General features: G+C 46.2%; 1 protein-coding gene and 3 pseudogenes across 2 annotated transcripts; 2 read left to right on the top strand and 2 right to left on the bottom strand.

Annotated features, from left to right (window-relative positions):
* Positions 1-1023: 1023 nt before the first annotated feature.
* On the top strand, positions 1024-20589 carry LOC125518094 (BTB/POZ domain and ankyrin repeat-containing protein NPR1-like; annotated as a pseudogene).
* LOC125527995 (disease resistance protein Pik-2-like) lies at positions 5322-12620 on the top strand (annotated as a pseudogene). The gene is made up of 4 exons (XR_015610787.1): positions 5322-6580; positions 6882-7616; positions 8204-8405; positions 10187-12620. The product of XR_015610787.1 is annotated as a disease resistance protein Pik-2-like (transcript).
* LOC147956940 (uncharacterized) lies at positions 14928-15919 on the bottom strand. The gene is made up of 2 exons (XM_087536864.1): positions 15187-15919; positions 14928-14986 (listed from the first exon to the last, which is right to left on the bottom strand). Exons 1-2 carry the CDS (start codon positions 15917-15919, stop codon positions 14928-14930), a joined length of 792 nt encoding a protein of 263 aa, XP_087392990.1.
* LOC147956939 (uncharacterized) lies at positions 16566-18121 on the bottom strand (annotated as a pseudogene).
* Positions 20590-20650: the final 61 nt, after the last annotated feature.

The raw sequence follows: 20650 nt of genomic DNA, 5'->3' as shown, positions 1-20650 counted from the left end.
GCGCCACCACCGTTGGCCTTAGTAGAAGTCGAAGGCAAGTTTTCACCCAGATCAGTTCGAAGGACTCCAACTCCGTGCACGGGCCGCCGTCACCACTAGCACCACCAGGCAGACCCTGGAGTACCGGCAGATCAGTGAGCCACCGGCACCACCGCATCCAGATCGCCGGCCACGCCGGGCCGCCGCCATCCCCCGCGCCGTCCGGGTCAGAGACGAAACTGCCGACCGCGCACAGGGACCGCCGCCGCCTGCACACGCCGGAGCGCCGCCGAGATCCCAGCGCCCGCCACCGCTTGTCGACGCCAACCGCCGCCCAAGCACTGGCGCCACCGTGGAGCCAACAGATCGGGGAGGGAGACGTCGCGCGCCGACCACCCTCGCGGACCCCGCCGCACGCCCGAGCGCTGGCGCCACCGCGGCGCCATCAGATCGGGAGGAGGAGGAGCCCGCGCCTCGCCGCCCCACGCAGACCACGCCACCGCCATCACCGCAGCGCCACCAAAGGGGAGCCCCACAGATCCACCGGCGACCCGACCTGCCGCCGAGCCGAGCGCCGCCGCGAGGGCCGGCCGTCCCGTGCCGCCCAGGAGCCTCGCGAGGAGGGAGGGAGCCCCGCCGCCGCCGACGCACGCGCGGGCTTTGCCCGGCGGCGTCCCCTGGCGGCGACGAGGGAGAAGGAAGGCGAAGGAAGGGAGGGGCGGCGGCGATCTAGGGTTCCGCCCGGGCCGCTCGCGGGAGCGGCACGGGGGACCTCTCGTCAAGTGATGGTTGATGTGGGTACGGTTGCTGTTGTAGATTGTTGGTCACTGTTTTGATCGTTTTAGAGTTTCTTTTTTCCTTTTGCTCGACTAAGGCATAGCTTCGGTCATGTTTGACTTTGTTAGTTGCCGGTGTGGGTTTTTTTTCGTTGGTTGGATATGTGCATCCTAACTATGCTGAGGCCGGACGTGTGCTCACTGTGTTTGTATCACTCGATGCTCCATTTTGAGCTAATCAAATCCACCCTTTGTCGAAAACAATCTCCTTGATGTCCTGGATGATGTTGAAGTGGAGAACCTTCCATTGATATTAATTATCTGTTGCAAACGTGTGCAATAAATCTTGTATGAAACTGCTTGACAGATGCCTTGAGATGGTAGTCTCGTCAAATCTTGACATAATTACTCTTGAGAAAGCATTGCCTCCAGATGTTATGAAGCCAATTGTAGATTCTTGGCTGACTCTTGGGTTAACTTCACCCAAAGACAAGGGATTTCCTAATGAACATGTAAGAAGGATCGCCAATGCTCTTTATTATGTTGATGTGGAGCTAGTGAAGAAGCTGCTCAAGGAAGACTGTGAAACAAAGATCACAACAGAACTTCTTGACATCGCACTTGCACATGTTAATCATAGAAATCAAGGAGGTTATACTATTCTTCACATTGCTGCCAAGCGAAGAGATCCTAAAACTTTTGTCTCTCTTTTAGTCAAAGGTGTTCGGTCTTTTGATCTTACATTTGATGGAAGAAAAAGCAGTTCAAATATCGAAGAGACTCACAATACACACAGGGATTACTGAAGAAGGATGGTATACTAAATATAGGTTCTGCCTTGAGAGATACTAGAGCAAACTGAAAGAAGGGGTCCACAACTTGAAGAAGCATTGGTTTCTCTTGCAATGGCTGGAGAATCTCAACATTTAAGGTTGTTGTACCTCAAAAACCGAGGTAATATTCATCTACAAATTGTGTGGTGTTCAAAATGTTCTATTTGCTATGGTTTCAAAATGGCAGTACTCCTATTTTGCACGTGAAGTGAAGTTCTCCATGTGCACAACCTGCCATTGTGCTATTTTTTCTTCTCTTGGGAGCTGTGTTTTCACTAAATTATATTCAAGATATGTAGTTGCTTTGATGAGGATAATGTTTGGAATTGAGGCAAGAATAGCAACCGGTGTTGCTCAAGTGGATGATACATTGGAATTTACCCTTGGTTCTAGTGCAAATCTACATCTGAAGATACAGCTTGCAGCCATTGATCTAAGTACAACTCTTTTCAAAATGAGCGATGAACACTTGACTCAGACGAGAGCCCTCTCTAAAAAGGTAAGGCATAGCACTGTCGGATCGACCACAAATTTTGAGGGTTATCGACATGACAATTCTGCATGACCAAAATGGTCGGATCTTGCAAAAGATGTCGGAGTTGGCCACTGGAGTAATTCTCCTGAACTCACGGAATTTCATCCAGATCCGACACTGTCTTGGTATATCGGCGACTGTCGGAGATTCCACTATTGGATGGCGATGAAATTTTACAAGGTCGTTGTAAACTCAACTCCGCATAATCCCACCAAAGGAATCGTTGAAACGATGCTCGACGAGGCAGGACAGCGAAAACGAATCTGTTGTCCAAAAAATTATGTGCGTAGTGCAATGGCAAAGTTGACGTTGAGCCCCCGAGCTCCATGGAAGAATTTTTCCATGATCTCGGTTGAGATTGGAGATGATGTCGATGAAGACGTCTATTAATCTCTGAAAGATCCGACATGGGATGTAGTCCTCGACTTGGCCGAGGTGACCAGTTGACTCGGCGACGAAGAAGATCCCGCCGAAGACGAACTGACCGGGCAGAAAGATTGTGTCAGCCTTGATCTACTTGGTCCCCATCGTATCGCTATGACTTCTTAGCGGGCATGATCCACCAATGACGGAGTCAATTTCGGCAGATCTCGGGTAGGGACCGAGCTAGTAACCTAGATATGATGGTAACAAGACCGGAGATTTTACCCAGGTTCGGGCTCTCCAAGAAGATAAAATCCTACATCCTCCTTGCATTGTATTGATTTGGGATGGAGTATAAAGTACATGTTGATCTACCACGAGATCGTTGTGTGTTTAGATCGGGTGATCTGAGTTGTCATGGTGTAAGATGTTGGTATCGACTAGCACAGCTCTGGTTTATATAAGTTACCGGAGGCCTAGGATTACAAGAGTCCTAGTTGAATAGGTCAGTGTGGAGAGGAGTCCTCCACAGATTAGTAGTCCTTATTTTGAATAAAGGCTTCTTGATTTTCCTTGTAGATCGGTCGTCCAAAGTGACCTATGATGAAACCGAGGAGGGGTTCCTCTACCCAGCCCACCTAGCTGGGAGTCGACATGGTGAGAGCGCCCTAGCCAGGACACCGTTAATGTACCATGCCAAATTTAGTAATATTCTTCTCATGCCAATTTTCACTTTTTTTCAACCATGGCAATTTAGGTGATACTTTCTTTTATTTTGAGCACCATGGAAATTGGTTTTTATGTAGAATGGTGATTTTGCATCATTTTTTTGCCATCATGGAAAAAAAATGACATTAAATTTTGTAATCCTCGCAACTTTTCACACATTTTTCTGCATTTAATGTTGCTTCTTCTAACCATCACGGGAAGCATCACATATGCATCATGGAAATTTTACACCACTTTGGGACACCATGGCAAACTTATAGATTATTTGTGCCACTAAATGCGCATTTTTAGGACATGACAAATTTATTTCGTTTCAAAATGGAAAAAAAGTACTATTTATTCGACCATGGCAAATTTAGGATATGGCCCATCATGGCATTTTTAGTGTAATGACCACGTCAAATTTTTTTGAACAATTTCAAAATTTAATTGAAAGCATGGCAAATTTACTTTTTTAGCACGGCAATTTTACCTTTATTTTGTTGGAGCACAGCATTTTTTATCCATTTTCTAACGTAGACCATGAAAATTCGGTAGTCGTCCTCTATCATGACATTTTTCTTTTGTTGTCAGTATTTTTGTGTGTGGTAGTTTCAAAACGGAATAACATTGCAGTTTTATCTGCTAATCCACGGCAATTGTTATATATTTTTTCAATATCTATTTTTTTCATATGATTTTCTAGTTCTTTGTGGCATTTCTATTGCAAAGTTTTTTCTCAGGTATTATAGTTGGGTTCTCGGCATTTTTCCGTCACTATCTAGCGAGCTACGCGTCAAATAGGAGCTACCGTAGAAGAAGGCCACCTATAAAAAACGGTAGAAGAAGCCGTCGGATCGAGTAAATGGGCCAGGCGCGCCGGATCGGATCGGAGTATTTTTTTTCTTTTTTTTTTATGTGATGATGCACCGTCGCCGGTCGAGTACGCCCGCGCGGGGAGGGACGACCGTCGGCCGGGGGTTCACCTGACCTGGACCTGGTGTCAGCTCCCCCGGTCGACCACACACCGCCGCGCACGGCAGCTGTTCGATGGAATGCCGCAGCGGATCCTCTCTCACTTTCACCTACGGATCGGGTTGTGTTCTTCACCGGCAAATCGATTCAGGTCTGCAGTCAGAGGACGTTCGCATCGCACACAGCTAAGAGACAAACAAACACAGCCCGCACACAGCTCAGGCTCAGACAAAGGTGAGCGAGGCATCCCCATCCTCTCTCGTTAGTATACTCCTGACTGACTGCCTGTATTAAGACAGACTTCATTTAGTTTTGGATTCATTGCTGGACCACCACAGCTAGCAACTAGTAGTATATCAAACAAAAGAATTCATAACTGGAGCTTGGCGCTTGGCAGGGAGCGGCCAGTTCGATCCTTTGATTCGTTATTATTCAGAAAGAATGTCCTGCCGTTTCTCGAATACTTTTCATGAAAGCAAGCATATGTGAAATCGACGTGAAGTAAATTGATTGTGTTCTATCCTAGTATATGCTATGCTCATTCAGTTGTGAACATAGTTTCAAATCGCGGGCGAAAAGACCGCTATCGCGGCGCTATCCCTGCATGAAATCAACCCCGCGATTTGTTTCCTTACCAGAATTGCGGGAGATCGCGCCGCAATCGCCGGAGATCGCGCTGTTTCTTCATTAATTATCGCGGCAAATTTTCTTTCCGCGATTTCGGTTCGCCCGCGATTTAAATCTATGGTTGTGAAGCAACCTACTCCCTCCGTTCGGAATTACATGTCGCAGAAATGGATGTATCTAGATGTATTTTAGTTCTAGATACATCCATTTCCGAGACAAGTAATTCCGAACGGAGGGAGTATGATTGATTGTCTTCTATCCTATTTAGTTGCTGCACTATTGTTTATGATCCCAGTTGCGAAATATATATGGAGTTTGAACAAAGGGTCCACCGACCGATGAGTTTTGGATCCATTCCCAAATATTCTCATAGAGCTAGCTAAAGCACAGCCAACTTGATGTCACTTTACAGTTTGTCAATGTCTATCACGTTCAGATGTGCGGGTGCAGGCTCCCTTAATTAATTACTAGGACCTCAATCAATCCCCACTTCTTCTTATAGCTAATTCTTGCTTAACAGTTAAATAATCAGGTTGCTTGATTCAGATCTGCATCCACATCTGCCCAAAATCAGTTACTTTTTATTAGGGACCTTACAGCCGGGCTCTCCTGTGAAGCCACCATCTGCTGCCTGCTCTTCAGTTCAGAACTTCAGACTAGGAAGAAGCATTTGCCTCCTTCACAGTCCACTCATAGTCGAGAGGGGATAGAAAAGCATGGAAGCAACGGCGGTGAGCGTGGGCAAGGCCGTGCTGAATGGAGCACTGGGCTATGCCAAGTCCAAGGCCACGGAGGACGCCTTGCAGCTCGGCGTCGAGCGCGATGTGACCTTTATCACGGATGAACTGCAGATGATGCAGTCATTCCTGATGACGGCCGACGAGGAGCAAGGGCAACACAAGGTACTCATTACCTGGGTGCAGCAGGTCCGCGACCTGGCCTACAAGGTGGAGGACAACCTCATGGATTTCGGCCTCCACACGGAGAAGAAGCCGATCTGAGGATGCATCCCCCGTGAGCTATGTGATCGACGCCACATCGCCATGGAAGTGAGGGATCTAAGGGCAAAGGTTGAGGACGTCAGCAACAGAAACCTGCGGTACCGCCTCATCAAGGAAGGTTTGTCTGGCTGCAAGCCTGCTGCCGCTGCAGAAGAGCAGGCCAACCTTGCCTGCACGGCAATGTTTGGCATCAACGAATCAAGGCTTGCCACCATTGAGGAGGGAAAACCCAAGGTGGATCTCCATCAGCTGGTCACCTGCGGACAGGAGGATCTCGGCGTCATCGCTGTGTGGGGAACCGGAGGTGATCTTGGCAAAACAAACGAGATCAGGAAGGTCTATGAGAACAAACAAGTGTTTGACAAGTTTGGATGCCGTGCTTGGGTTAGGCTGATGCATCCTTTCGACCCGAAAGATTTCCTTCACAGCCTTGTGAGGCAGTTCTATGAAAATTCTCCAGGGGAAATCGGAAAGTTACAAGAAGGAGCAACTGTAGGGGGTAATGTCCTGATGAAGATGGAGAATATGGGACAAAGTGATTTGATTCGTGTGTTCAATGCTCAAGTTAGTCACAACCGATACCTGGTTGTGATTGATGACTTATCCACTATTGTCGAATGGGATTGCATCAATAGTTTCTTCCCAAGAAATAGGAGAGGTAACAGAATCATACTCTCAGCGCGCCAAGCAGAAATTGCGAGTTTGTGCCCGGACCAACCCCTCCAAGTAACAGAGCTTAAGCAGCTGTCATCAGATCAAGCACTTTATCTGTTCCACCAGGAGGTAATACTTCATCAAGTGACCAGTATACACTCTTTCTTATCAATTCATGTTTTATGCAAAATGGTTGCTTGTATAGCTGCTCAGTGATCCTCATAAATTAGACATATCTTTATGTTAAGGTGCACTGCACGATGCACATCTGAATCCAAAGGTGCTTAGTAGAGGCTAAAAGATGGAGAAATTGCTTAAAGTGGGTCCTAATAAATGTTCGAGTAGTTGGGCAGATGCTAAGGTCAATAAGCTTAGTACCAAAACATTTATCACTGATATATCACACTTCATAGATCTGCTTTATCTGTAGGTTACGTCTGCATCAGATGTTGCAGAGACCGGTTCAGGCACGGGAAAAGTTATCGCCACTGAAAACAACCAAGCAAAGTCCACAAGTCAAATAGATGAGGAAAGTCAATGGCCAAAGAGTGCCGCTGGAGAAACAGTTAATGATTCTGCTCCGGTAAAGATGTTTGATCGCAGCATCACAAACACACTGATTGAGGAAGTGTTCTTTGGGCGGGAAGCAGAGCAAGATTATTTTACCAATTTAGTTGGTGGACCAGAACAAAATCAAGAAACTAAGGTGATCTCAGTGTGGGGAATGGGAGGTCTTGGGAAGACCACTCTCGTTCGAAACACGTACCGAAGCCAACAACTTGGTGGCTGGAAGCGTGCTTGGGTCACTGCACTGCGCCCGTTCGACCCAGAAGTGCTCATCAGAAGTTTAGCTTTGCAACTACCGAGTGATGTGCTAGAAGATCTGTATGGAGCAGGAAAACAAAAGGACATGGCATCAATGGGGCTTCACGATCTAGTGAAAGAATTACATCGCGTTCTAAATAAAGAGTTCCTCATTGTTCTTGATGATATATCAACCACTGCAGAATGGGATTTGGTCAGAAGTTGCTTGAAAAATGCCGGAATGGTCATAGTCACCACAAGGGAGAAAACTGTTGCCAAACATTGTTCAAGAGAAGACACCAACATGTATCGTCTTGAAGGTCTGAAAGATGCGGCTGCACTTGATCTCTTCAAAAAGAAGGTACTTTCTTAAAAATCTGATGTCTTTTCTTTCCTTATGCACGAGTTCTCTTTTGGCAGTATTCCTTTGCATGAGTTTGCCATCCGACAATATTATTAAGATCTTTTGATATGTCTCAAACACATTTCTGATCATTCGTTTACCATTTGCATTGAGACATAAGATTGAGATTACTAGAATTACGCTCCATAACTCCATTTTACGTCGAGGTGGGTTCTGATATATCCTACAGTATTACTTAGTGGTTGGCTATCTGCTTATATTTACAATAAGCAAATACGCATGTGCTTTTGTTGTGGAAGAAAAAGGGTGAAATGTGAGAGGGCAACCATAGTCAATCAGTGTTATCTGCATTTAAAATTATTGATAAAGAAGAGCATGCAATAGACTGTCTTCCAGTTCTTGTCTACAACAGCGTTGAAAAATGCACATAATAGCACAGTTTAACAAGCATAAATTGAGCTTATTAGGGACAGGTCTTCTTTCAGAAGCCAAAAACTGAAGCGAGGTTGAAAAATGCATTATTTCCCCTCAAACAGTTAATTCTTTAATCCAAACTTACAAATCTTTAAATGTATCTGTGGCAGGTGTTTAAGGACAAGAGAGGAAAGGTTGATTTGGTCCTTGATATGGAAGAACAGGCAAGACTTATCTTAAAGAAGTGTAATGGTCTTCCCCTTGCAATATCAACTATAGGTGGATTCCTAGCCACTAGGCCTAAAACTGCTATTGAATGGAGGAAGATGCATTACCGCATTAGTGCTGAGTTGGAGATAAATCCAGAGCTTGGCCCGGACGAGAGCCCGGGGCGTCACCAAGCTGCAGGGCACGGACGAGAGCCCGGACCTCTCTCAGCTGGGAAGCAGCTACAGAGGAGAGGCGTCGCTGAAGATGAAGACCGTCGAGGGCAACCGCCGCCACGGAGGCGTTGGGGCGCGTGGAGTGGGAGAAGAGCGCCGTGTACTCAAAGCAGAGGGCACCACCGGGGCACCCGGCTCGCCATAAACTTCCACAAATCTGGGTTCATCCCGATGCACTGCAGTGATGATCTATCGGCGGCCTTGGCTGGGATCCTGGGCTGCCCTATCTCTTCTTTTCCTCAACCCTACTTAGGACTCCCCCTGTCTCCTCATAAGCTCCCCGTCTCCGCCTATGACCCCCTCATCCGTTCTTTCGACCGTTACCTTTCGGGCTGGCATGCCCTGCTCCTTTCCTCTGGTGGCCGAATGGTACTTTGTAATGCCATCCTTAATAACCTCTCTACTTATTTTATGTGCTCCTTTCTGCTTCCCTCTGGTGTGATTGAGATGATCGACCGTAGACGTCGTGCCTTTTTTTGGACCGGCAAGGATACGTGCTCTGGCGCTCGCTGTCTTGTTGCTTGGGATAATGTGTGTGCAGGTGTGCAGGAAGGTGGCTTCGGGATCCGCGATCTACGATGTCAGAACATGTGCCTGCTCCTCAACTTCGTCCACAAGCTTCACCAACCGGACTGTCCCCCTTGGAAGAGCTGGTTCCTCCGCAGCATCAGGGGGGACGTTGGCGACTGTTCTTCGGCCCCTTCCTTCCTCGAGGTCATCGTCCGCCGGGGGCTCCCCACGTACAGGGCCATCACCCGTGTGGCGCTGGGGGATAGGCGCACTACCTCCTTCTGGCATGACCGCTGGTGCCCCGGTGGTGCCCTCTGCTTTGAGTACGCGGCGCTCTTCTCCCACTCCACGCGCCCCAACGCCTCCGTGGCGGCGGTTGCCCTCGACGGTCTTCATCTTCAGCGACGCCTCTCCTCTGTAGCTGCTTCCCAGCTGAGAGAGGTCCGGGCTCTCGTCCGTGCCCTGCAGCTTGGTGACGCCCCGGACCGCCGGTTCATGGCTTGGGGCGAGAACCTGGCGTTCAGCTCACGCGCTGCGTACCGGGTTCTCTCCTCCAACGGAGTGCTCTGCCAGACCTCCATCGACATTTGGTGCTCCAAACTCCCCCGGAAGATCAAGATCTTCGCCTGCTTGCTGGCTCGTGACCGCCTCAGCACGCGTGTGAACCTGTTTGCGAAGAACTGCGCCCCTTCTAGTATGTGTGCCTCCTGCTCCGCGGAGGAGACTGCTGTGCATATTTTCACCTCGTGCGCGCGCGCGGCCTCCACCTGGCGCCGCCTTGGACTGGGCCCATTCGACTCGGTTGGCGGGATTCTCTCCTCGCCCCCGGGTGCTCCAACCTCGCCTCCGCTCTGGAAGGACGGGCTCCTAGTGCTGCTTTGGCAGATCTGGAAAGCCCGGAACAATGCCACGTTCAACGGCGTCGACTGCAACGTTGGCGACATCCTCTCCAGAACCGCGGACGACATCATGCTCTGGAGCCATCGCTACAACGCTCCTGATCGCGCGTTGTTCCTGGAGACGCGTGCTTTTTTTCTTTCGGCTTTGTAACTCTCCCTCCCCCCCTCTTCGGTTTTTTGCTGCTTAGTTGGTAGTTTTTTATCTCTTCGATGAAAAACTCTGTATGACTGCCAAGTCCTTCGAGTAATACAACAACCGGTGGGGCCCTGACCCCCCGTCATTCTCGAAAAAAAAATCCAGAGCTTAGGACTATAAAGACGGTACTTATGAGGAGCTATGATGGCTTACCCTACCACCTCAAGTCATGTTTCTTGTACATGTCCATATTCCCGGAAGACTGCATAATTAAGCGCAAACGTTTGGTGAGGCGATGGATCGCAGAGGGTTATTGCAAGGAGATGCAGGGCATGACAGCAGAAGAAGTGGGTGACAACTACTTTGATGAGCTTTTAGACAGGAGTATGATTCTGCCAGGAGAAGGTGTAAAGCATCATAGTGGGAAAATTGATTCTTGTCAGCTTCATGATATCATTCGTGAAATATGCATCTCGAAGGCTAAGGAGGAAAATCTTGCTTTCACACTTGAGGAAGGATGTTGTTTGAGTAGTACACAAGGTCCAATACGTCATCTTGCCATTAGTAGCAACTGGAGAAGAGATAAAGATGTGTTTGATAGTATGCTGGACTTGTCGCACGTGCGATCACTGACCGTGTATGGAGAGTGGAGACCGTATTTTATCTCTGAAAAGATGAGGTTCCTCCGAGTGCTCGACTTGGACGACACATTACGTCTCAGAAATCACCATCTTGACAAAATTGGGCAGCTCCGTCACCTCAGATACCTCTCTATACGAAATTGTGTCTATATTTGGTACCTGCCTAATTCTATTGGGAATTTGAGCCACCTCCAAACACTGGATATCAAAGGCACGCGTATATTAGAACTGCCAACACCTATCACCAAGCTTCGCAAGCTACAGCACCTCCATACAACTGGTCGTTTTATTAGTACAGAAAAGGAGAATGACATGTTTTTTGAGAGTTACTGGATGCATAATGCACATCATGGTCCCTTGTTATTGTTCTGGCACCTTGGAGGAAATATATGTAGCTGGAGATATTTGCAATGCCAGGGAAGCATGTGTCTTGCACGGGCCAAGATTTTGCAGTCTCTTTTTGAATCATTTTGGAGTGCACAACGTTCAGAACTTGGTCTGAACATGCACGATATATTCAACCTGCACCAGTCTCTTTGGGCGTGTTTGCACAAAGATATGGTTGGTGTTAAAGCTCCAAAAGGGACTGGAAAATTGATGTCCCTGCAAACACTGGGTGTTGTCAATGTTTCAAGGGGGAAGGAAAAGGTCCTAAAGGAGCTCAGTGCCCTCACCCAGCTGCGTAAGCTAGGTGTGACTGGTATCAATAAGGGAAACAGGAAAAAGTTTTGGTCTGCCATTGCTGCTCACAACCAACTTTGTTATTTGATAGTGCTTGGCGATGATATAGATGGTTGTTTGGGTGGCGATTTGTTGCCACCAAAACACCTGGAGAGCCTCAAGTTGGTCGGCCGCCTAGACAGAGTACCGCATTGGATGCACCACCTACAGAGTCTATCAAAGTTGGATCTCAAGTACAGCAATTTGGACGAAGGTGTTGACATACAAACCCTCGGGGATCTACCAAATCTCGCAGTTCTACGACTGAGCACCTGGGCAACTGAAATGAATCAGCTGGATTTTCTAGGCTCATCTTTCCCGAGCCTCTTGGTGCTGGAGCTTTCTGGGTTAAGGGAGCTCAACTTGTTGACATTTGAAAAAGATGCAATGCCTAAGCTCGAGCTGCTACAAACTGACATATATCTGGGGATGATGGGGCTACAGTTTCTCGGGAACCTCAAGGAAATTCGTATGATTGGTCATGGCATCAGTGAGATGAAGATACACATACAGAACCAATATGTGGAGTATCCAAATCTCAAGAACGTTAGTTTGAAGTTGATGTAGCACCTGACTCTTCCAGTTGACACAAATCTGCTGGATTGGATTGGCAGCATCAGCATGACTGACTCTGTCATCAGTCTGTGGAGCCTTGGCAAGCTGAAGTACCTGCCGGATCTTCATCTTAACATGTCGTGTACTGCTTCATTTCTGGGCTTGGAAGCTCTGGCTCATTTCATCAGAGGACATGGTACCCTGAAAACTATAGTACTGTCTCATGGTTCCTGGCGCCTCAAAAGCAATCATTTCCTGGGATGACTTGGAACCTCTCCGCCTTCTCCGGAGATTTGAATGCTTGCCGCACAGGTGCGTCAAATTTTCCCAAATTCCTAAGTGGGTTAAAGAACTTGGTAACCCATGCATTTTGAAGATGCAGTGATGGAACTGCAGATGAGTTGTGTTGATACTCTCAGATGGTTGCCTATCCTCACTGGTCGTCTGTCGCTGTATGTGCGGTGGGCACCCGGTGAAAGGATCGTTTTTTACACGACGGACTAGTTCTCAGTTCTCAAGTACTTCAAGTTGAGGTACACGAGTGGTATAGCGTGGCTAAAATTTGAGGCGGGTGCAATGCCTAATCTACTGAAGCTCAAGCTAGGTTTCAATACCATGCCCCAAATGGACCAATACTCAGTTGGAGACTTTGAAACCTTGTTGACCCTTTTGTTTATTTGGTTAATAAGATGGCCGTATGCATCACTCTGATGCAGAGGCTGGGGAGCCCCCCCTTTTCGAAAAAAAAATGGACCAATACCAACTTATGCGAATCGACCATATGCCAGGCCTTAAAGAGATATCTCCGTAAAATTTAGGGGTGTAGCTGCTCTTATAGAGTATGCCGTGAAGACCGTCATTTGTAATCGTCTGAGAAATCCTACAGTCCACGCATTTTGTGACTTCTACTTCCAATGGTGATGAAAGCACAAAACAGAGCCTTCCCACCAACTCGGCTCTCGAGTAGTGAATGGCCACTGCAATGCCAATGGAGACTCCAACTAGCCACGTCACCACAGCCTTCTCGCACTGCGAAAGTGTCTCGATGGAGGGTGTCGCAGCTGCCGGGGACGCGGATATGGAGACGCTCCACCACCTTCCCAAGTCGGAATGCGTCTGCGTCGATGTGGACGGTTGCGCCCACATTGGCTGCCACCTCGCCATCTCGTTCATGGTGCAGGTCATCTTTGCCGCATCCACCTTCCAGGTCGCCGATCTCATCAACCTCTTCCAGGTCTGCCTCTTCCTCTCCTTCTCTGTCGCCATAATTTCTTCATATCAGACGTTTATTATGCTTGCTGGGATGTGTATTGCTCAGACATTTCAATGCTACATTTGAGTCAAATGGGATATGTTGTGGAACACACACCTAACCAGAGAGGAGTCGAAGGTGAGAGAAGGGGAAGACACTGGAATTTCTGGTCGGGGCAACCTCATCCATTCATCCTCAGTACAGATATTTACAGAGTTTACACATAAGACCTCTAGCTTTCCTATTATACAACAAGAGTACCGACACTCCCCCTCAAGATGGGGCGAAGATGTCAATAAGCCCCATCTTGTTACAAATCCTCATAAATGATACAACACCTATCCCTTTTGTTAATACATCTGCAAGCTGATCTACTGACCTAACATAACTAATTTGGAATAACCTTTCATCTAATTTCTCCCGGATAAAGTGCCTATCTATCTCAATATGTTTAGTTCTATCATGATAAACAGGGTTGTTCACTATGACTATGTTAATTGTGGCCTGATTATCACAATATACCTGAATAGGTGCACCACTGCACAACTGCAACTCCGTTAGCAATGTTTTTAGCCACATCAGTTCACACAACCCTGAAGCCATTGACCTAAACTCCGCTTCCGCTGTCGAGCGAGCTACCACACTCTGCTTCTTACTTCTCCAACTAACCAAATTTCCTCCGACAAACATGCAGTAGCCTGAAGTTGAACGCCTATCATCTAAGCATCCAGCCAAGTCTGCATCTGTGTACCCCTCGATTCTCAGATGTCCATGATTAGTGAACAGGATTCCCTTCCCAGGACAACTCTTTAAGTATCTTAGAATTCTATTCGCAGCATCTAAGTGGCTAGTTCTAGGGTCATGCATGTATCTGCTTACAATACTAACAGCATATGCTATATCTGGTCTCGAATGTGACAGATAGATTAACCGCCTAGCTAGCCTTTGGTATTGGTACCTATCAACGGGATCACCACCATCTGTAGAGATCCGATGATTCTGTTCTATTGGTGTGACTGCAGGTTTGCATCCTAACATCCCTGTCTCCTCAAGTAAATCAAGCACATATTTTCTTTGTGAGAGATAAATACCTTTTGGGCCATATGCAACTTCGATTCCCAAGAAGTAGTGGAGATATCCCATATCCTTGACTTCAAACGACTTTGCTAACATCTTCTTCAACTGAGATATCTCCACCTCATTGTTACCTGTAATCACAATGTCATCTACATAAACAAGAAGTATAGTAATGTAATTGCGCTGGCATTTAAAGAATAGGGTATGATCGGCATTGCTTTGCCGATAACCCATGGAACATATTTCCTTTCGAAACCTTCCGAACCATGCCCTAGGAGACTGTTTTAGTCCATACAGAGACTTTGTTAACCGACACACTTTACCCTCTGTTTCCCGGCTTCTAAACCCGGGAGGAATTTCCATATAAACCTCCTCTTGCAGATCTCCATGGAGAAAAGCATTTTTAACATCCATTTGGAACAATTTCCACTTCTGATTTGCAGCTATCGAGATTAAAGTCCTGACAGTACTCAATTTCGCCACTGGAGCAAACGTTTCATCATAATCCACTCCGTAAGTTTGACTATACCCTTTTGCAAGTAGCCTAGCCTTATATCTTTCCACCTTACCATCTGGAGTTTGTTTAACTGTAAATACCCATTTACAACCCACAACTTTCTTATCTACAGGGAGAGAAGTAAGTACCCATGTTTGGTTCTTATCAAGTGCTGCCATTTCCTCTAACATTGCCGCCCTCCATTCTGGGTATTGCTTCGCTTCCTGCCAGTCACGTGGTATAGGTAAAGTTGAATGCAAGGAAGCTATAAATGACTTATACAAAGGCCCAATAGAACTGTATGTAACATAATTAGAGACATCATATGGGGCTAATTTAGAGGGCAATTTTCCAGCAATAGTGCGAGGCTGCTTTCTAAGGGCAATGGGAACATTTAAGTCATCATAAGCAAGAGAAGGTATACCATCGCTTGTGGAGACCGGTAGTGGAGTATGAGATGAAGCTGATGGTTGTGAACTGGAATCATGCCCGTCGGATTGAACTTGAGCTTCTGAATCATCCTCCGCTGGACTAATTTTCTCCCCCTGCACATGTTCTTCCTCAGTTTGATGTCTCCGTGTATACACCCGCAGATTTTGTTCTTCATTCAGTCTTGCCCACCGCATAACTTCAGTTGATGTATTTTGTCTCTCCCCTTGCATAGTTCGCCCTGGTTCTCCTTCTATAAGATCCACATCTATATTATCATTTCTGTCTTCCAATGGTATTACTCCAACCACCATTTCTCTTGATGGTGTAGAATTGCTCTCTTCTCCTTCTTTTTCTCCCCCTGTCCCGTTGTCCAGATCTGAAACATCACTAGAAAACAGATCAGGAAAGACATCGGTTAAATCATCAGGTTCCCCATAAAATGGTACTTGTTCCCTGAAGATTACATCCATGCTCACAAACATTCGTTTTTCTGATGGACACCAACACTTATAGCCTTTCTGCTTCCCAGAATACCCCACAAACACACACTTCACAGCCCTTGGATCTAACTTTCCAACAGATGGCCTGTAATCTTTCACAAAACACACACACCCGAACACCTTTGGTGGAACCACATATGTAGTCCTACTAGTCAGACACTCTATTGGAGTTTTGTAACCAAGAACTCTAGATGGCATTATGTTCATCAAGTATGCAGCAGTCATTACTACCTCACTCCACAAAAAATTTGGAACATTCATGGCCATCATGATACACCGTGTAATCTCTAAGAGATGCCTATTTTTTCTCTCAGCCAAGCCATTCTGTTCAGAGGTACCAGGACAAGTAGTTTGATGAATAATTCCAAAGGTTGATAAATATTCGTCAAACTCCTTATTCACATATTCCGTGCCATTATCAGTACGGCGTACTTTCACGCATGCATTATATTGGGTCATGATTAAATTATGAAAATCCCTAAAACATTCAAATACATCACTCTTGTTTTTCAACACATAGACCCAAGTAGTCCTAGTGCAGCAGTCAATGAATGTGACAAAAGAGCGATATCCATTAAGAGATAATACTCCGCTAGGACCCCATACATCCGAGTGGATGGTCTGAAGCGGTACAGTACTCCTATTATCAGAAGATACATAAGTACTCCTAGTCTGTCTCCCATAGTGGCACGCATCACATACTAGATCCTCTTTGCTAATTTTATTATACAGGTTTGGATAAAGCTGACCCAAAATGACAAAAGACGTATGTCCTAGCCTGCGATGATGAAGAAGAAATTCCTCTAGTGGAGAGTGAGACAACACAGCAGCAACAGTAGGTGACATGTTATCATCTAAGTAGTACATGCCATCACGCATGCTCCCTGTCCCAAGCCTTCTTCCAGTCCCAAGTTCCTGAAATAAGCACCATGATGGGAAGAAGATAGCAACACAATTAATCTCGTTTGTAATGCAACTAATGGATAGAAGATTAATTGGGAACGAGGGAACATGCAGAACAGATGAAAGATGCATATTAGATCCACACTTGACTGCTCCTAACCCCAGAACAGTTTGAGAGGAGCCATCAGCCAATTTGACACTTTGCCTTTTTAAATCAGGAGCATAGTCAATAAAATTTCTATAAGAACCAGCCATATGTCTAGAAGCCCCAGAGTCAATTAACCATGGTATATAAGCAACTTCATAATTCATAGTGCAAGAATTTTTACCACCAAAGTTGGCAGATGCAGCAGAAGTGGATGCAGTAGAAGCCTCGATAGATTGCTTATCCTCCAAACACATTCCCTTAAATTTGCTCCACCTCTCCCAGTCATCGACTGACATCTCCACTTTCATAGTTTGTGGGGCTTCTTCAATAACTGATGAGATATTTGCCCTGCCTGTAGGTCGCACACCACGCCCCCGGTTACCTCCACGTCCATCAAATACACATCCACGACCCCTGCCACGCCACTCTTGTCCTCTACCCCGGCCTGCTCCAACTAATTCAGGACAAGAGACTCGCAAGTGTCCTGGCTGGCCACATTCAAAACATTTCTTCTCATATATACTTGCTCCTGATCTTTGAAAATTTGCCCCTTCTGTAGCAAGGAAGGCTGAGCGCCTCTGTGCGACGCCTTGTGTAGACGATCCTGTAGCCTCCAGCTTCAACCGAGTTTCCTCACTAATAATTGCAGATATTGCTTGCTCCAGGTTAGGTAGTTTCCCACTACCATACAATGCAGCCCTTCTGTTTTCAAACTTAGAATTAAGTCCATTTAGAAAATCCCTAACATGCCTCCTCTCGGTCCATTTATTGTATTTTTCAATGCACTTGCCACACTCCATCTCAATTGGATCATAATAATCCAAATCGCTCCAAAGTCGTTTCAGCTCAGAAACATAGTCAACCACTGTCTTCTCGCCTTGACTCAGGTCCTGCAACTCCTTCTGAATCTTGCAAGCAAGCATTTCATTTCCTACTCCTGAGAATGTCCCTTTCAATAATCTCCAGATTTCAGAAGCTTCTTTAATCCTTTCAATTTGCTTAGCGATCTAAGGTGATACTGAGCTCAATAACCAGGCCCTCACAAGTGCATTTGTCGCCTTCCACTTCTGGCCTTCTTTGGAACTCTCATCTGCAGGCTTCTCCACCATGCCTAAAATATAACCTTCAAGCTTCCTAGAGACCAAAATGGTCCCTGTATGCTCTGCCCAACTCACATAACTCTCAGGCCCTTCTAATTTTACATGGGGCATTTGCAAAGGATGCACCTCTTCTTTTATCTCCACTTCTGATCTTGAGTTCCCTGCTTGCTTGTTAATTGCATCAAACAACACCCGATACTTCTCATCCATCGCCTGCAAAACAGCAGCAAGCTCCCCCGCTGTGACTCCTGCTGGGGCATTTCCATTGCCTGCCATACCTTCAGTTCCTCCACACCCAGCACACACACCTCAGACTGAGTACCCAAATGCCTGACCTGTTCAGCTCCAGCAACGAAGGGAATGCTCAAATCGAGTCACCGCAGCGGCTGAACCTCGTTGCCTGTTGACGTCCAATGCGCCCTTGCTGACCAGCGCTGCGCCTCAACTGCCGCCAGTCACACTCCTCCACCACAGCCGACCAACCCAGCCCCGATTCAGCTCTCCACCACCGCAAATTAGGCCCCCAAGCCACCCTGCTCTGATGCCATGTTGTGGAACACACACCTAATCAGAGAGGAGTCGAAGGTGAGAGAAGGGGAAGACACTGGAATTTCTGGTCGGGGCAACCTCATCCATTCATCCTCAGTACAGATATTTACAGAGCTTCACTTTTACACATAAGACCTCTAGCTTTCCTATTATACAACAAGAGTACCGACAGGATAGAACCCTATCATATGACTTCAGCAAAAAATATTTAATTTCAATGCTTTTACAAAATAGTGATAATCATTACGTTTGTGTTGAGTATATGGTACTCGATAAGTTGGTAAGGTTTTTGAAGGGCTCTAGGATATGTTTTAGTTATTTGGAGATACCTACTAGGGTGCAACAACCACTTAGGTTCAAGAATCAAGATTCATTCCTAATCCTAACTCAGTTTGATGTAGACGTGGAAATAAACCTACACTCTCAAAACTCATGGCAAAGTTTTTCAAGCTAAAACAGTTTGAACAATGTTCTTATATTATGGGACGGAGGGAGTAGTACTTAGATGGGGTGGGGGGGGGGGGGATTTTTTAGTTAAATAGTCATCAACGTGTGCAAATGTACAAGCTAGAAATTTGAGACGGGGCCTTAATTAAATCGTTGCCTTTCCATACTCTTATTTGGAATTTGTATTTTGATTGTTCTAACTTCGCTGCAGATGACTTGTGTGTCTACCATATGATGATAATTGTTGTCGAGTTGCAACTGGCCAGTGTGCTATTTTTTCTTCACTTGGGAGTTGTGTTTGCACTAAATTATTTTCATGATATGTAGTTCGCTTTGACGAGGATAATGTTTCCAGTTGAGGCAAGAATAGAAACCGACGTTGCTCAAGTGGATGGTACATTGGAATTTATCCCTTGGTTCTAGTGCAAATCTACCCCCGGAGATACAAGTTGCAGCCATTGGTCTAAATGAAACTCCTTTCAAAATTAGTGATGAACACTTGGCTCTGATGAGAGCCCTCTCCAAAACAGGTAAGGCACAGCTTGCCTTTGTATAACCAGGGTTCTTATATACTTCCTTTGTAAAAAGCCTACCAAAAACGTCTTATAATTTGGGACGGAGGTAGTAATATTTATATTTTCAATCTAACAATACATTTGTTTAGCTAAGCTGTTGTAACATTCTTAATATGAAAGCTTGTGTAGAGGAAGTTGAAACATAAGATCTTATCTGTGTCCTCCTGTTAATAGGTCCGCTGTCAAGTGCCTTGAAAGGCCTACACAATCTTTGCATCAAATAGAAGACCATAATTCTTGGCTTGACATCAATTTGTGAATGATGGACGGTTGGGGCTCTTTCGTGCTCATTAGGAATGGTAATCCATTATGATCTAAAGAACTGAAGGGTGAAGACAAGATATGTGATCTTCCGGTTCTGTAGTTCTGTGCTCATTTCCTCCTATGTGTTCTTTCGTTTCTGTAGTCGCATGTGTTCTGCGTGATCCAGTTATCCTACGATCGGCTTTGTAAGAGGGATGCCCCTCCACCTTGTATCGTTCGGCCGTGTACTTTTTTCAGTTGTTAAAAGACAAGATATGTAGACCAAATAAGTGCACTTGTCTATAATGATCATACAAAATGCTAATCGGGGGGGGGGGGGGGGGGGGGGGTGTTGAATTGCTAATGATTAGTCTTGCACCTTTGTGAAGGGTGACGTGCAGTGAGTTGTGCACTTGCGCATTAAGTTTGTTTGGGATTCAGTTCTAAATCATATTTTACTGAGTCTATGGATCTGGACTAATTGCAAGCTGTATGTTTATACCAGTCAAACTCAGAAAGTGCTTCTTCCCGCGCTGCTCAAATATGCTGGACAAGATAAGGGATGAGGAACAGGAACCTGAGCTGGCTTCCCTCGGATCCACCGAGAGGAAGCGGAGGTTCCATGACCTGCAGGACGCGCTTCTAAGGGCATTCACTGTGGACAATGATGAGTTTCGCAGCTCTGCCCTGATGAGATGAAAACCTTGGCCCCATTATTCCATACTCAAGACTTAAGAGATCTCAGCGGAATTTGGGGGTCTAACTGCTGGTCTGGATTATGGATCAAGGACAGGCGTTAGTAATCATCCAAGAAATCCTACGATCAACACGCAATTGGTGGGTCATGATTCCAGTGTTGATAGGAAGCAGAACACGGAAACAGCAATCGAATGACAATCTGAAGGATGAATACGACTAGAGATTGGAGAGACCAGCTGATAAAAGGTACCAACGACAGTTGCAAAAACCAGGAAATAGATACGCCCTACTG

This window comes from Triticum urartu, chromosome 7A (assembly GCF_056163025.1).
Source record: "Triticum urartu cultivar PI428250 chromosome 7A, HENAU_Tu73, whole genome shotgun sequence".
NCBI classification, from domain to species: domain Eukaryota; kingdom Viridiplantae; phylum Streptophyta; class Magnoliopsida; order Poales; family Poaceae; genus Triticum; species Triticum urartu.
Note: the sequence above shows the minus strand (reverse complement) of the source record. Positions and strands in the feature narration are given on the sequence as shown.